The sequence below is a fragment of the Ooceraea biroi genome, chromosome 10 (assembly GCF_003672135.1).
Source record: "Ooceraea biroi isolate clonal line C1 chromosome 10, Obir_v5.4, whole genome shotgun sequence".
Taxonomy (NCBI): domain Eukaryota; kingdom Metazoa; phylum Arthropoda; class Insecta; order Hymenoptera; family Formicidae; genus Ooceraea; species Ooceraea biroi.
Genome location: NC_039515.1, coordinates 10,449,222 through 10,465,245, shown reverse-complemented (window position 1 = coordinate 10,465,245; position 16,024 = coordinate 10,449,222). Strand labels below are relative to the sequence as shown.

The 16,024-nt window shown below is 39.2% G+C and overlaps 2 protein-coding genes and 1 long non-coding RNA gene across 5 annotated transcripts; 1 reads left to right on the top strand and 2 right to left on the bottom strand.

The window, feature by feature from the left end:
- Positions 1-3,477: 3,477 nt before the first annotated feature.
- LOC105285000 lies at positions 3,478-6,657 on the top strand. Its single transcript, XR_894976.3, has 2 exons — positions 3,478-6,305; positions 6,395-6,657. It is a non-coding gene; the product is annotated as an uncharacterized LOC105285000 (long non-coding RNA).
- Positions 6,658-6,769: 112 nt separating this feature from the next.
- On the bottom strand, positions 6,770-8,601 carry LOC105284999 (replication factor C subunit 5). The gene is made up of 8 exons (XM_011348906.3): positions 8,421-8,601; positions 8,274-8,338; positions 8,077-8,204; positions 7,835-7,997; positions 7,606-7,765; positions 7,324-7,535; positions 7,163-7,240; positions 6,770-7,083 (listed from the first exon to the last, which is right to left on the bottom strand). The coding sequence occupies exons 1-8, from the start codon at positions 8,456-8,458 to the stop codon at positions 6,941-6,943; spliced, it is 987 nt and encodes a 328-aa protein (XP_011347208.1). The 5' UTR covers positions 8,459-8,601; the 3' UTR covers positions 6,770-6,940.
- A 5,025-nt stretch (positions 8,602-13,626) lies between these two features.
- Positions 13,627-16,017, bottom strand: LOC105285001. Of its 3 annotated transcripts, XM_011348909.3 has the most exons (5): positions 15,323-16,015; positions 15,008-15,196; positions 14,525-14,649; positions 14,234-14,432; positions 13,707-13,818 (listed from the first exon to the last, which is right to left on the bottom strand). In XM_011348909.3, exons 2-5 carry the CDS (start codon positions 15,176-15,178, stop codon positions 13,729-13,731), a joined length of 585 nt encoding a protein of 194 aa, XP_011347211.1. In that variant the 5' UTR covers positions 15,179-15,196; positions 15,323-16,015; the 3' UTR covers positions 13,707-13,728. The 3 variants fall into 3 exon arrangements, with proteins under 3 accessions (XP_011347209.1, XP_011347211.1, XP_011347210.1); XM_011348907.3 differs by having other exon boundaries at positions 13,627-13,818; positions 15,008-16,014; XM_011348908.3 differs by having other exon boundaries at positions 14,234-14,360; positions 15,008-16,017.
- Positions 16,018-16,024: the final 7 nt, after the last annotated feature.

The window sequence follows — 16,024 nt, the reverse complement described above, 5'->3', positions numbered from 1 at the left end:
GGATTCAGCGCTACTGTATTGTCGGATGTGCACGTCATATTAATCGGTAGAAAACGTAAAGCATGATACGTAAGGTCGATGTAAACAGCGGCGATTCCCTTAACTTCCCCATCGAGATGACACGTGTTCATCCGATGCAGCCAGCCGAGCGAATCTGCTGGACGGAAGCGGGGCTTCCTCCCGTCCTTATTGTGCAGCGCGGAAGCTACTGGTGCTGTCTCCAACGCGAACGCGAAAGTGGAAGTAAAAAGAATCTCCTTAATTCTTTTCCAATCAATCGATTCCTCGAGCTCGATTACCGTCGACTCGGTTTCCCCGACGTGATACAAATTGCGCGCGGTACGCGCATTTTCTACGGGCCGAATTAACATCCGACGGGGATTTACTGGGCAAGAAGCGGCAATGGAACTGAGATTTTTATATCGGAATCGCTCGGATATCGAAGATGCTGGTTCAAGGAACCTTCATTAGAGATCCTCGCAATTGCAATCGCTTTGTTACGCGTTGAGCGCGATATGTCGGCAGACTCATTCCGTTTCGCATAGGAACATTCTTTGGAGTTCCTTCTCTAACAAGTGTTCAATCTTTTTACTACCGAAAACCTTTTACGGGGGAGCTCAATTGAATCCGGCGAGGAGAACACGCGCGTGTGAATGCTGAAAATTACAGAGATAACCGGGAGCAGTTTGCTGATGAGACGAGTATGTGGCTGATCGAAGCTGCACGATTGTATCTTCCGGATCTTCTTCATGCATGCTGCGTGCGCGTTTGATCTGGCATACTACTATCATACTAACATACGAGTAGCCCCGGTCTCGCGAAATTGAAACTAAACCGGCACCCAGGACACGATGCGACTTTATGAGATCTCTCTTATTCCACCGGTATCACGGTAGCTGTATTCCCCATCTTTCGGCTAGAGGATGTGCGCTCATCCACCAATCCCCAGATGCACCCCGAGACTTTTTTATCCCATGGGAGAAGATCTGGTTTTTGTCGTTCGCCAATTAACCGTCTCTTTTACGTTTCTCGCGTGCGCTTATTTGCAGCCTTCCCCGTCTCCTATATCTTCCGATCTTGAGCGTCGTAAAATCGCCCGCTCAGATGTAAATCGCAGACGCGTCTAATGCCTCATTCGCATGAGATGGGAACCCCCGATTCCTCGCACACGGCGCGATATATGTATATACATACACAGCGCTACATCTCTATAAAGCCGAACTGATTAATGCAAGGGCGTACTCGGATTATGCGAGGCGCTCGGATTACCGGATTCTAAGTGAATGACCATGTTTCGCTGTTATTTGCTAGAATCCATAAAATGTAATGTTCTCGCAGTGACCCGCATTAGCCTCGCATTGAAATCCCACGATTTTAACAAATTTAGCTTCACGAGTATGTAAATTACATCGTACTAAAGGCGCATCAAGTACATTACAATGATTTCAATCTTAATCAGTTCTAGCTGCATGTTGTTGCAAAAGTTTAGTTCCCTACGTTGCCGCAACTAATTGTAAGTTCCATTGGATTCGCATTGGAAACGAAAGAATTACAGCGACGTAACGTTGATTTCCAATCTCTGGATGAGATCAATGAAAGATCGAGATACGTTGAAGGATTTATTCCGGTGATCACGTTGACATCATTGTTTCGCATTGAAGGTACCGACACAGAATCGTGAATTGGGAAAGCATTCCTACGAGAGTAGGTACTCGCGAGCCCGGCTACTTTCGGATCGACCGGATCCGGGCCGCGCGCATATGAACGATCCTATCGCGGCGAAATATTGTTGCCGTAGTTAACGAGATCGATGCGAATGCGAATCTCTCCGAGAGCCACGGTAGAAACGCTCGCACATACATACATGCACGCCATGAGAGCCGGGTTGATCTTCGCTTCGCCCGCACCTCCTCATTCCCTCCCTCTCTTTCTCTCTCCCCTTCTCCTCCTCTCTCTTTCTCTCTGACCGTACTGTGTGTCGGCATTTCAATCGCCAACTGTCGAAAAGTGAGATATAGCTAATCGGCCGTAAGCTTCCATGCCCGTGCCCGTTCGCTGGGCGCCAGCGAACGAGCGAACGAGCACACCCTGGCGATATTCGATCCCGTCCTTTGTGAGGATGCGTGCGTTTCGGGCCACCGACGCGCGCGATCTCTTGCCAGGTCTGACGATATGTCTTTTGTTCGCCGTTGCTAAATGATGCAACGGCCGTGGCGTGTATCATCGGCGATATCGACATCGCGGATCCGTCCGTCAGTAATCCGAATCTCGGAACGTTCTTATTTCCGTGTTAGCTGCGTGCACGTGGCAGACGAATGTGCGAATCTAAAAGAGCAAAAAAACAGCGGAACGTCGATGCGATTTTAATTAATCGCAACGGGGAGATCGTCCACATAGCAGGAGTACTGGCAGGAGGACTGGCGCACGAGGAATGTCGAAACAGTTGTTGGATTGGCGTTGAGAGGGAAGAAGCTATAGGGGAAAACAATGGGCAAAGCGCATCGAGTAATCGATCGAGCTGCATTAATCCGAAATCCGATTGATTAATTAAAAATTAATTCTATGCGTTACCGCGACCTTTCTGACATGCATAACAGATTAAATCGACCGCGATGCCTTTGCAACTTTAAACAGCCATATCGAGCGCCATAAAAGCAAGGCGAGAATACGGGATCCAACGGCTTTCCTATAGACGTATCCATTTTATCAAGATTCTCAGAACTTCACCTATGGCACCTGCGAGATAAGCGTCGCATAAGCGCCGCTGGGAAATGCAACCTTCCATCGACCGAGCGCGCGCGCGCGCGCGAGAGAGAGGGAGAGAAAGACGGAGAGAAATCTGAACGCTTTCGATAAGCTTTCCGGTTAGTTCTCAAGTTTTCGATTAGTTTTTCGGTTACGCGATTCGCGATTTCCCGCGGATATAAGCGTTCGTTGTATCCGCGGGATATAGATTATCGGATATTTACCGCGGGAGTCACCGGCAGGGTGGCAGAAGGGTGAAGAACCAAGGGGGTGGCTGAGGGGGTGGTGCGAGGGGATATCGTCCCAGGCACCGTCGAGGATGCGATTGAGATTAAACGGAAATGCGAGTCTACCTGCCGCGATGGCTCCCCGCACCCCTTTTATTCGCGCCCGGCATCGCGCGCGACTTTGTACGGTTTTGCCTCCGAGAGCTACACCCGTGTGAAATTGAATTTCAATCTCTCGCCACGGCACCGGTGGACGGAGGTAACCACCCTCGTGGCGGGGAAGGAGGGAGGAGGCGCGTGATCTTATTGTTTCGTAATGGCTACTCGCCACCCCGTGTACCGCCGCGCGAGAGGACGCCGCGGCTGCATCACGCATAAACGGGGGTGTCGCCGGTTACTTTACGCTCGTTAAATCTGTATATTACAAGCCACTCGGCCGACCGGACACCCCCTCAGCCGCGCATCCCTTCGGCGAGACTGGTATCGGGTTTTCCGCGGCGGAAGCTCGTCGACGGAGGGCCGTCGTTCATCGCAGCCCTTTAATTTACAGCCGCATCCATATAAACATGTGGACAAGTGAAATCACAAATTGAATCGGTCGTTTAAAAAAGGAATGTTACTTTCTGACCCTACGAGTAACACGAGTCGTGTTAACGTTTCGCTCTACACGTCCGCGTAATTAAACAAGCTTACCTATGTCACATCTTGTCATAAAAAGATTCACGCGAGATAAAATTGATTTCCTGCAAGTACGTAAACGATTTAGAGGTAGCTGGATCAATAAAACCAAGAAAATGAAAACAGATTACGGTCTCGTAGATGATTAAACGTGGAAATTGTGCCACAGAGATATAAACGCGTGTCCATTCGATATGTGCACAATGCCGCGTGTGTGGTCTAATTAATTAATAAATTTTGAGATCAAAGTAAGTGTGTGACAATCCTTGGGCAAGCATGCGAGCTAGAGCATCCGCTGATAGTCGTGCAGATACGTTGCATATTAAGGGAGAGCGGGTACACCGGAAGATGCTCTGCAATCATTCTTCGGGCAATTTAGAGACGGACGACCGGCCTAAAACGAAAGTTCAAGAGAGGATACGCTATGTCAAAGTTAAGTCTGGAACATGGATTACGTATACTCACGAAGACGTAGTTAACCCCACGCTAGCACTGATATACTAATTGAATTAGTTATTTCGAAGCAGAAAGTTAAGGGCACGTCTGCGCCAAGTTTTCAACATGAAATAGCTGGCAGAATCGACGTGCTAGCACGCCGAGTTCGAAAGTTCTTATTAACCCGGAAGTTTCGTTCGGTATCGCGCCTGAGTGTTATTTAATTACTAATTCGAAGAATATGTGGCTCCGCGCGCTTTTATGAGGGACGGAGGGAGAACTTTCCCCCGATTAATTTCGACGCCCCGAGGGCCGGCATTGATTATTAATAACAGATACCGGAATGCGCGATGTGCAGGGGTCGTAATTTCTGCGGGATCCACCCGCTGTCCGCCCCTGTGAAAGACTGTCTGTTTTAATTACCGCAATCGCCCCCATCAATTTTTCCGCGTTTTATTTATTTATTCATTTATTTCCATTTTTTTCTCCTCTTTTTGTCCCGTTTTTTAGTTTTTATTTTACGAACGCCCGCGCACCCTCGCCTTTCAACAATTACTCGGTGGATGCTGTTGTTGTCTCGTGAAATGCCGCTTAAAACGAGAGGATGAATAATTATAATCTCGCATTAGCCGTAGGCGCGTACTTATCGAGATCTAATTTGTGCACGATAATATTCGCATCGTCAAAATTAGGGGAATTAATTTATTTTATCGCAAGTAAAATCCCCTACTCGAAGCTTTTCAATCTCCCACTCTGGAAGAGTGCACTTATTCTCCTCCTTTTACCGTAAATGCATGCACGGCACGATCAGTGTACAATTAAAATACTTGATGTATACAAAACACTTTCCTCTAGCAATAATTAAAATAAAGTTTTTAACGGTAAGTTCCTTGATGCATTACAAGTCGACTTTTTCTTCTAAATAAAAGATGTGGATAGATGTTTAACGATCAAATGCAGCAAACTGCATTTTTCAATATTTGATAGAAACAATATGTTTTTCGGTAGCACGATTTTAATGACAAATAATTGCGATTAAGCTCTCACCTATATATCTATATAGCAAGAGAACATCGGCTTACGAGAAAAAGCTTGCTCGCGGAGGAAAAATCTGGCTTTAGTGTCAGATGCGGTGAGAACGGAACGCTGCATCCGCGGGAAATAGCGTATTAACGTAAGATCCGCGTTTAACAAGATATTTGTAGCATTCGGAAAATACGACGGATTGTATGGCGAATCGCGTGTAGAAGGAGCTAATGGCATGCCAGGACTAGTGTTGGGTCATTCCACTTGCACGGATTGCATATAGGTTTACAGTAGTACCGCGAGATACCAGCGTGGTCTTGCCATGCTACGGGAGATATAAGCCGCTTTATGTTCTCCTGTCCCATCTACAGCTGTAACGTTGTCGCGTGATGTTAGTGCCGGCGGACAGATAGGAGGCCAACTCGTGAATTAAAGCGGATATCCCCCTCTCGACGCTTTATCGATCTCCCACCGATCTCGTGAACTGCCGATGTAAAAACGCACGCATAATTAATCGGCGAGTCTTCCTGATTATGTCCACCGTTGCGATATCCTTACCCTCCATTAGCATTCATTCATTTTTCATGCAACCTGCAGATGCGACTCATGCAACACGCAACCAGCGATGACTCGCACCGAGAAACATCCGTTCTCTGGACAAGGTGACGAGGGATTGAATTGTTACTTGAAGGCAACGTCGTCTTCGTATGACTGGCGGATGGGTGTTTTTTTTTACGTTCGCGACATGATTCTCTGATTTTAAATTGCGACGTCGTAGAACGTTTCGGCTGTCGTATACGCGGCTCCGTGCGTGACACGGGGCACAACGTGTACGTGCGGCCGGCCTCCATGAATTTCCACGGTGGTACACGGCGAGTGCACTCTCGCATGCTTGAAGTTTCGATGTGTTTTCGTCGACGTGATGCTCGAACGATCGCGTGCTGATTGGGCGGCATTTGCCGGGCTACTGTCGGACCGCTCCCACTTGTGAGATCAAGAGTACGGAATACACTGATTGCAGGCTTGTAGCTCGGCGCGTTGGAGTTCTCTCCCGGCCCGTGCTTGTGTCGTCTGTTCGTGAAAGTTATCATCGCTCGAATGAAGTTTGCACTTTTCCGCGCACGTAAAAAGATCATCACGATTCTGAGAGTAAGAAAAGAAAAAAAGATTAAATAAAAAGGAAGCTTGGGGATGGTAAGCATGTGGGGGTTGTAATTTATGATGGGAGGAATCGACGGTGACTCGACTGATTTGCGACTTACACTTTGACGGGCTATTTTTAGATCGTTGCGTCACCGATAAGGTGCACGGCAGAACGTAATTAAGCGGAGGAGCTGAGCAATGATAACGATCTGGTATTATAACTTATATCAAAGATATATATTGCTTTTATAGTTCTCTATTATTTTCGGATAAAAGGACAGTTGTGTCGAATCTGTGTATTTTCATGATTAATTCCTATGTAATTCCTATGTAATGGCATGATTGTTACATGATATATCTGAAACGTTCAAGTTTTCAAATAAACCTTATTGGATTTCTAAAAGAATAAGTATTACATATATATATTAAGTTAGATATATAAGTATTGTAAAACATGGCAGTCATGCTTATAATCCATTCGTTTAAAATAAGTAAAAAAAATAATATATTTTTCATTTAACATGTTTTTTGCTTTATTTATATTGATACAACGTATAAGCACTTGACAAAGAATTGTTCAGTATATTTCAAAAAAATAATACTCACTATCTTAATAAGCATGTACAGAATAACGTTTTTAAGAATTTAGTTTCTATTTACACGTACCTAATGCAGCACAAAAGATATCACGTTTCAATATCACGGACTTTGTAAAATGCAGATATAAGTGAATTTACTTGGATAGCGTCACGACATCCAGAAGCCAGTCTTTTCTCTATGTCTGCCATCTTACATAGTAAATTGATGAGTATCGAGTTGGGAAAATCGACTGAAACAATATGTCTATTAATAATTGTATAGACCTAGCATATATACATAGCATATGTGAATTAAAGCACAATATGTACTTTTGATAATGCACAAATGAATTTCTGTCAATATATCTTGCAACGCAAGTCCTTTGTTCAGTTTTAGTTCTTGAATTTCTGCATAATATATATTAAGGAATAGATAATTCTTATATTATAAAAAGCTGCCACATATGGCTTCTGTCATTATAAAAGGATACTCTTGTAGCATATGTCGTAAGGTTCATTTAGCAGCCAGTTTACAATATTGTGTATGTCACTCGGTAACGGATGGCCAACACAATTATACACATTCTCTCCATTTACCACACCGTAAGCAAACCATGTACTCTGAAGTACACTTATTACTTTCCTCATGTCACCACCGCTCAATGTCATTAATGCTTCCTTCCCATCATCCGTAACTTTTAAACTGTAACATTTCTCTATTAGTAAAGTAAGAGAGACTTTAGAAAAATAAGAATTAGGTAATTCTTGCTCACTTTTCTGCTTCAATGACATGATTTAACCTCGGCATTATTTGCTCCGCTGCAAGAGGCAAGAATCTAAATCTCGTACAACGCGACTGCAATGCTGGGATGATCTTGCTGAGATAGTTGCATATAATGCAAAAGCGTACATTATCTGTGTACTTCTCAATAACTGAAAATAGTATATGATAAAAATTGAAGTTTACATTATATATTATGTATGATACGAGATTATCATTACTTCTTCTAAGCGCATTTTGGGCATCAAGTGTCATGGCATCTGCTTCATCCAAAATGATTAATTTGAATGCTGACTTATACATGGTGCCTGTACTGGCAAAACTCAAGATTTTACCTCGTACGATACCTATACCTCTGTCATCAGAAGCATTCAATTCAAGCACCTGTTTCATAATAAATAATCATTACACAAAATATAAGACACAAGACTGATTGATTAATATTGATTGACATATATGCAACCATCGAATTGAATTGAGCTGGAGAGTAAAGTTTACGAGCACACGCCAATATAGTGCTGGTCTTTCCTGTTCCAGGTGGTCCATAAAGAAGAAGGTGTGGCAACTGATTCTCATCAATGAATTTGTTTACTGTAAAAAACATGGAGTCTTATCTCACATAAATTATAAGAATTTATACATTCACATGTATTTGTTTACTTGTCTTTATTATTGTCTCGTGGGAGATAAGCTCATCCAAACTCTTCGGACGATATTTCTCGACCCTGAAAACACAGCAAGTTCTCAGTTATCAGCTTCATTGATATGTCAAAGCAATTTTCAAAGCACATTAACAAAGCGTCTCACCATGGTAAATTTACAAGTTGTTCGTCACTGGACGTCATAATAAATAATGTCAGTACAGAATCGCTAGCGCGTAGTGACCTGTCAGTTGAGCAATTCGAAGGTTATACTTTTGCCGCGCGTTTCACCGTTCATTCGCCGATCCCCACAGCACATAACTAATAAATTGACTATAGGTTTGTTCTTTTTTGCTGCACTTCTGGGGGTCTATTAGTCCGGATCTACAACAGATGTAGTAAGCCTCAAGCCGTAAGAAATTGACCAATCATAGTCGATCTTTCTCCTCATGTTACACTGAGATTGGTTAATTTCTTACGGCTTAAAGCTTACTACACCTATTGTAGATCCGACCTTACGTATCTCTTCACGAAGTAAAAATGTGAAAAATGAGCAAATTTACTAGAATATTTATAATTTGATTGGTCAACACCTAGTGAATTTGCTCACTTTTCGCATTTTCACTCCGTGAAGAGATACGTAATAGCAGAGAGAAGCCTGAGAGCGGTCACGCTCGCGTTTTAACTTAACGCCTCAAACGTGGACATATGCGTTCCACTTGACGCTCTCAACGCTCGCGGCGTCATTCTATCTTTATTCAATATTCAGTGAGCAATAAAGACAGAATCACTTCAATCACTTCAATGTCCACGTTTGAGGCGTTACAGTTAAAACGCGAGCGTGACTGCTCTCAGGCTTCTCTCTGATACTACATTTACACGAGCACTACTTCTGTAGTAACTTACTCGAATTATAGTAACTTACGATAATTCTCTGTGTGCATAAATCTTATATACCTGGATAAGCCTTTCCCTGTAGAGAGAAAGAGTGAGAACATATCCATTCATCGTCCATCCTTCACTTTACAGTATACGAAACGCATGCGCGAAATGATGTATTAAAAATGGCCAACAGTTCGGTTTCACGTATGTGTCATGAATGTAACCTATAACAGTGATTTATTCATTTATCGATAAAATGACGATAAGATGTAAAGTATGCGGCAGATATTGGTTAAAAATGTGATAAAAGTAATTGAAAATATTCAGACGCATATAAAGGATATGTATCTGCTTTGTGCTACAGTCGGATTTAGAATAAATAACGTAAAAAATTCAGTTAATAAAGTTGTTTTTACTGAAATTATTACAGGTCACTCTCAGGACCAAGATTTTTATTGTAATCACAGAAATCAGCTCATAAATCTTATTGTTTCTACTTACATAGACATAAGATTTCATCACATAGCACGTGAAAATAACGAAAAGCCAAATAAAATACGTAAAAAATTAACTAAATTAATTTTATTTTCTCATGACTGATTCCTTGTAAAATCATCCCACAAAGTTTGATGTAAAAGTACTACTATAAGTTTATAGATACTATAAGTTAGAAATAGTATTTATATTATATTAATATTGTTTATATTATACTACTAAATAACATGCTAATGATATTTGCTATTATTTCTTTTCTCAATCATACATTAATTTTTATATCTTCTCTTGTTTTCTTTTCCCGGAAAAATAATTCCTTCCTTCTTACATCCCTATAAAATATCTCCAGGTATTCCACTTTCAATTTCCTTAATTCTGAAGCTTTATAATTATCTGTTTGTTTAATAGCCGTAAAAGCCCTTGCCGCTTGATTTTTTATTATACTTGTTTATTTATATTCTTTAATATATAATTTGATTATATTTCTAATGCTTCATCAGATATTACGTCCCTGCGCCTCCGCGCTTGCGCAGTCTTTCCTTTTCCAATAGAAGGACAGAAAATATATTGCTCTCTCGCTCTGGCATCCGGTCCCCGATTTTCATCAACAAGGCCTATCCAGGTATATAAGATCTATGGCTGCGTGTAAACGGGGTAAGTTACTATAATTCGAGTAGTTACTACAGAAGTAGCGCTCGTGTAAACGTAGTAAGGCCGGTATTCATAGTCAAATCTTATATTTAAGACCGTCTTAAGTGTATCTTCAGATACTCAGTAGCCAATGAAATGATCTATACAGCATCTGCAGATAAACTTAAGACGGTCTTAAATATAAGATTCGACTATGAATACCGGCCTAAGAGTGAAACAAATATACTTTATTTCACTCTAAAGGCCGCGACACAGACTTTTGCATAACGCATAACGCATATGCATAAGGAATTTGATTGGTCCATAAGCACACATAACCACGTGCATAAGAAAATGGACCAATTAAATTCCTTATGCATATGCGTTATGCGTTATGCAAAAGTCTGTGTTGCGGCCTTAATTTATTGCACTAGTTCAGAAATGCAGCGAAAAAGGACAAACCTTTTTAAAAATTTGAAAGTGTCGCACTGATCTCATATATGACTAATATGACCATGGGGTCTATTATATCTCTTCACGGAGTGAAAATGTGAAACATGAGCAAATTTACTAGAATATTTATAATTTGATTGGTCAACACCTAGTGAATTTCCTCACTTTTCGCATTTTCACTCCGTGAAGAGATACGTAATAGACCCCCTGAACCGGTGATACGGTATGTCTGGGACACCCTGTATACAATTTCAATAACATTATTTATTTTAGTTGCTTATACAGATTTATCTCGTAAAATATTTTCATACATGTTTAATAATTTCTTGTATATTCTACTATAACCCTAAAGCTTGTATTAAACAACGCATTGGACATTAAGATTGAAGATTGAAGATTACTCAATCATACTAATAAAGTAATACAAATCAATCAATCAATCACTTTCTTAATCTGAATAACTTAATCAAATACTTTCTCTTTTGTTCATTTGTAGAATATCGTGAAAATACATTTATAATTGAAAAACGCATCTAGAATTTCAGCTGTTTACTGCTATTGGTTATGTTTCAGGCTAACAGTTTTTATATGTTTCATTACTTACGTCCTATAATAATTGGTCACCTTCCCATTTTAAATATCAAAGCATTCTCTTTCTTTTTTATCCACATCTCTATGTTTGAGACAGTACGATATTTGTCAAATTAATTATTAATGTAACATAAACGCAATATAGATTCACTATCATCAACCGATTACGCGTCTTTACTGATATATGAAATGAAACAAGGTCCTCAAAAATGTGAGATAACAAATGATCGCGGATTCTTCTATCTCTATCTGTGAATTTAATTGGTTTATAATGGGTGGCCTCCATTTGGACACGTAACGATTGGACACCACACGATTGGACACGTAATATTGGACACGGAACGATTGGACACCGCACCAACCACACTATTAGACACTGCACAATTGGACACCAATTTACAACCGATGATAAGACGCTACGACAATGTATGTGCGCTAGCTCTAAGTCTGCAATATATTAGCAAAGTTCATTCTAATAAGTAAGAGTCTATAAGTTCTATAAGTAAGAGAGAGAAAATTAGATGTAGAGTAAACGATGCTTTGTCTTGCAAAGTACATGCGTGGATACAGTGTGGATATTTTCTCAGTATAAACTTTCTTACTTTAATATTATTAATTTTTTATACTGGGAAAGTATATGCTTGGGTGGAAGAGCACGAGGAGACGGGCTTCGCCCGTCACCTAGTACTCTTCCACATAAAAAAACTAACAAAACTTTGGGGTGACCAAAAGTACTGTGTGGAAGTTACAATGTAGAACTTTGCTTTGCGTGGAACCTCGCTTCATATACTCTCAGCATATGCGTTCTAAATTTATTAAATATCGCACGTATGCGCAAAGTAAGCATGGTAGCATCGCAGCGTCGTAGCGTCTTATCATCGGTTGTAAATTGGTGTCCAATCGTGCAGTGTCCAATCGTGCGGTGTCTAATCGTTCCGTGTGCAATATTACGTGTGCAATCGTTCCGTGTGCAAACGGGATACACCCGTTTATAATCGATCAATCGAACATAATTGTCAAAGTTCTGAATAGAAAAAGATAGATATTGGCTGCAAGTTGTCCTTTTATATCAAAACACTGCACTTTCCACTTGCGTTACGCGTGCAAGCTACAGATTGATACACACTACAAACCGATATAATCTAATTTTTGTGTTTTCTTTGTATTTACCACGCAATTGTCATTTCCTGTACCACGTGATTAAAAACCGACATCTGATTGGCTGAAATTATGATAGAATATTGGAAAAAACAAGTTGTGTTCCCCTTCTCGTTTCTGAATTATGAGTTTTACATACGAGGGTGGTTTGAAAAGTCCGTGCAAAGTCAGAGAGATAGCACCACTGGTGCGTATCGAGGTTATTTTCAGTTAGTAGCATCTCTTGGAAGAACACACACCAAGTTTCAGCCAGATCGGTCTATTTTTCTGTGTTTGGCGTTCGTTTGAATCGAGGAAGTCGAGTGATTTCCAAAAAACGGATGAAAGAGAATTTCGTGCAAAATTGATGGAGTTAAGGTTCCAACTCGTTCCGCATCCCCCCCTATTCTCCAGATTTGGCTCCCTCGGACTACTACTTGTTCCTCAATATGAAGAAATGGCTAGCTGGTAGGAGATTTTATTCAAACGAGGTGATTGCGGAAACGAATGCCTATTTTGCAGAGTTGGACCAATCCTATTATTCGGAAGGGATCAACAAACTGGAGCAGCGTTGGACGAAGTGTATAAGCCTAAAAGGAGACTATGCTGAAAAATAAAAAAGGTTTATCTCGAAAAATTAAGTAGTTTTCATTTTTGCACGGACTTTTCAAACCACCCTCGTATAATATATAATTTTATGTAAAATACGATTCAATGAAATGCTAATGAATCAGCAGGATTGGGTAGTAACTAGTTTAAACTAGGTTAAACAGTTAAAAAGTTAAGTTAAAAAGTTATTAACTTTTAACTTTAACTAGTTAATTTTTAAGGAACCCAACCCTGTGAATCAGACAAATGGACATGTTTCCGACGGCGCAATCGCCTGAGATACCTGCGTGATACATTGTGTCGCGTAACTACGTTTACGGGAATATTTTCAAAACCGATGTATGATAGGACATACATATAAATACATACAATAGGGAGGACGAGTATGCAGGTAATTTTACAAATGTAACGCTGCAATAGCGACAAGTACAAACTCGATCTCACTCCTTTGCTTCTTCCAATTATATTATTTATACTTTCTTCTTTTATCTTTATAAATAATAAATTACAATTATATTATGAATATTATATTATAAATTATAAACATTATTTAATAAACATTATAATATTATAAAAATAAACATTATTATCGTAATATATTCGTTATTTTTCCATAACCTAAAAACCGAAAATATGAAAATGATAAAATGACAGTTTTTTAATACCAGCTGCTTTTATCAGGTTTTTATTTTGTTGTTGTTTGTTGCTGCTGCTGCAAAAGTATGATCTTGTAATAACATCTGATAAACATTCTGCATCTTGAGAATCTGAAAAATAGTTTTTGCTGAATATTTGAGTCAATAAAATTTTACAAGGCCATGATTAATACGTGTCCTACTTTTGCATATAACAGGTATAATGAACCTATAGCTGCAGTATGAAGTGCGACATAGAAAACAAAAAGGATCGATAGGCATAAAAAAAAACACAGCACATGCTATTCCTGTTCAGTTATTTATGCATCACAGGATCTTATGCACCTCTTTCACGTATAATTTTGCGGAATTCCTAATTTCTTTAATGATGATGCTCATGCTTGATCCATTCAAAGCGCTATTATTATGTACGATGATTAATCACATTCAAATAGATTTTACAGTCGTTAAATGAACACTCATTGGGTAAACATGCACGTGTATCAACATTAAAATATAAAAGTGTACTATTATTATGATTACTAACCTTTCTTTGAATGGATTTTAATAACGGCCTTACTCTTGTCATATCACGTTTCATTTGGAAACTAAAGTTTTTACGTTGATCAATTTCATTTGTGCGCGCTAGTTCATTTTGTTGCCAATCAAAGCACCTGTCACATTGCGTAAATGAAGCACCATCAGGCATGTTATTAAAATGCAGACGACAGCAACGTGAATGTCTTCTAATAAGAATTATTATTTCTTAATAGCATCAATTTACAAAAAAACAAAAATCATAATAATGCTATTAAATAATGCTAATAATGAACAATACCTTCGGTTTAAAGGATAAATGCCTCTGCATATTATCATCTTTTGTAAATTTATAATAGTAATACAAAAAGCGCTGAAAGATTCTGGATCTATGTAAAAATCTCCAATGCAATCCTCTTTATGAATCTACAAAACACAATGGAGAATTGACATCGCATTAATGTATTCATCAGTGAATTATGCGTAACAGTATTGTTAGTGCATTCGTTAATGTTTAATTATATGTTTCTCTCATAGATATAATAATAGACCGAGCGTGAGGCGCGAAACCTGAGGCTCAGAGGTAGAAAGAGACGGAAAATAGGTGCTATATATTTTCTTTTTCTGCGTAGTCTTTTTTTGTTAGAGAGAGAAGGTTGCACACATGCTATCTTTTTCTATCTGATGTTCACTGCCAAGTAGAGAACACGCTCAGTCTATTCTTGCTATGCCTATGATTTCTCTAAACAAAATACGTGTCTTTTGCTGAAGAACTTATACATACTATCACAAAATAGTCTTTATCGATAATTACAGTTGTAGTTACATTATTCTCATCAATATAATATAACACAATTCGATTTGGAAAAAGTTTGCAACACCAACGTTCAGGAAGTGGCCGATTATTGAGATCGGTTATGAGATCTGTATATGGGTACGTATTTACTTCACCCATTTCACTATCACTCGATGACTGTAACAGTATTACAAGATAATTGAAAATATGTTTCAGATATGATTCAAAACGTGTATTAATAATAGTATTAGATTCGAAAACAAATACAAAATGTATTATAAGAATATACAGCATACGTCATACTTTTTATGGATTTCTTCTAAATCTTTCTATTTTAAGACAGAATCCTAGGATTATATATAAGAATTATAGAAAAGTTATAGAAGCAAGTTTTAGAGAGACTGGACTAAGTTAGCGTGCGCGACATGTGCTTGCTCCTTGGAGAGACTGTTTGTAAATATCACAGCCAGTCGTGTTGTCAACTTATTTTGAAGGGAAAGATAAATATTCTAAATCAGAGCATTTGCTTCTGACCTCTTAATTTAAATAATGACATTTTCAGTAATGACATAATGTTACAGAAATAAATTTAAAAATTTTCACTTGCTTATATGTTCTTCCAATATTTTAGTAAATATTTTAATAATTATCTTATATATTTTCTTGTTTTAATTTGACTATTTACACTTAATACTCTTAAAAAGATGAATTGTTATTAATTATTTCAAACTAAACTAGTTTTAATAAGTAAATACGATGAATATTTGGAAATGCTTGATTGAAAAGTTTGTATTAGAAATTTTAGAATATTAAAAGAAACGTATGTTTCATTTGGCGATCGCATCGAAGTGAGTGCCAATTTGGCTTTGTTGTTTACTGAATATTGAACACAAACTTTTGGAACGATTAAGCTCCGCCTATATATAGTCAGTTATTTCACGTTTTCGAACGTCGATAGAGGGTGCTTTCCATCAACGACACAGTGCGACACAGAGTATCATTCTA

Bases quoted from the DNA above. Each gene is read 5' to 3' on its own strand.
- LOC105285001 (XM_011348907.3), bottom strand. From the start codon at position 15,313: ATGCTGTATATTCTTATAATACATTTTGTATTTGTTTTCGAATCTAAT. The intron at 14,433-14,524 runs GTATTGTTCATT...AATTCTTATTAG, and splicing joins ATTTATCCTTTAAACCGAAG to AAGACATTCACGTTGCTGTC. The intron at 13,819-14,233 runs GTTAGTAATCAT...ACTATTTTTCAG, and splicing joins TAAAATCCATTCAAAGAAAG to ATTCTCAAGATGCAGAATGT.
- LOC105284999 (XM_011348906.3), bottom strand. From the start codon at position 8,458: ATGACGTCCAGTGACGAACAACTTGTAAATTTACCATG. The intron at 8,339-8,420 runs GTGAGACGCTTT...CTGTGTTTTCAG, and splicing joins CAACTTGTAAATTTACCATG to GGTCGAGAAATATCGTCCGA. The intron at 7,241-7,323 runs GTATCCTTTTAT...TATATTATGCAG, and splicing joins TTACGACATATGCTACAAGA to AAATTCAAGAACTAAAACTG.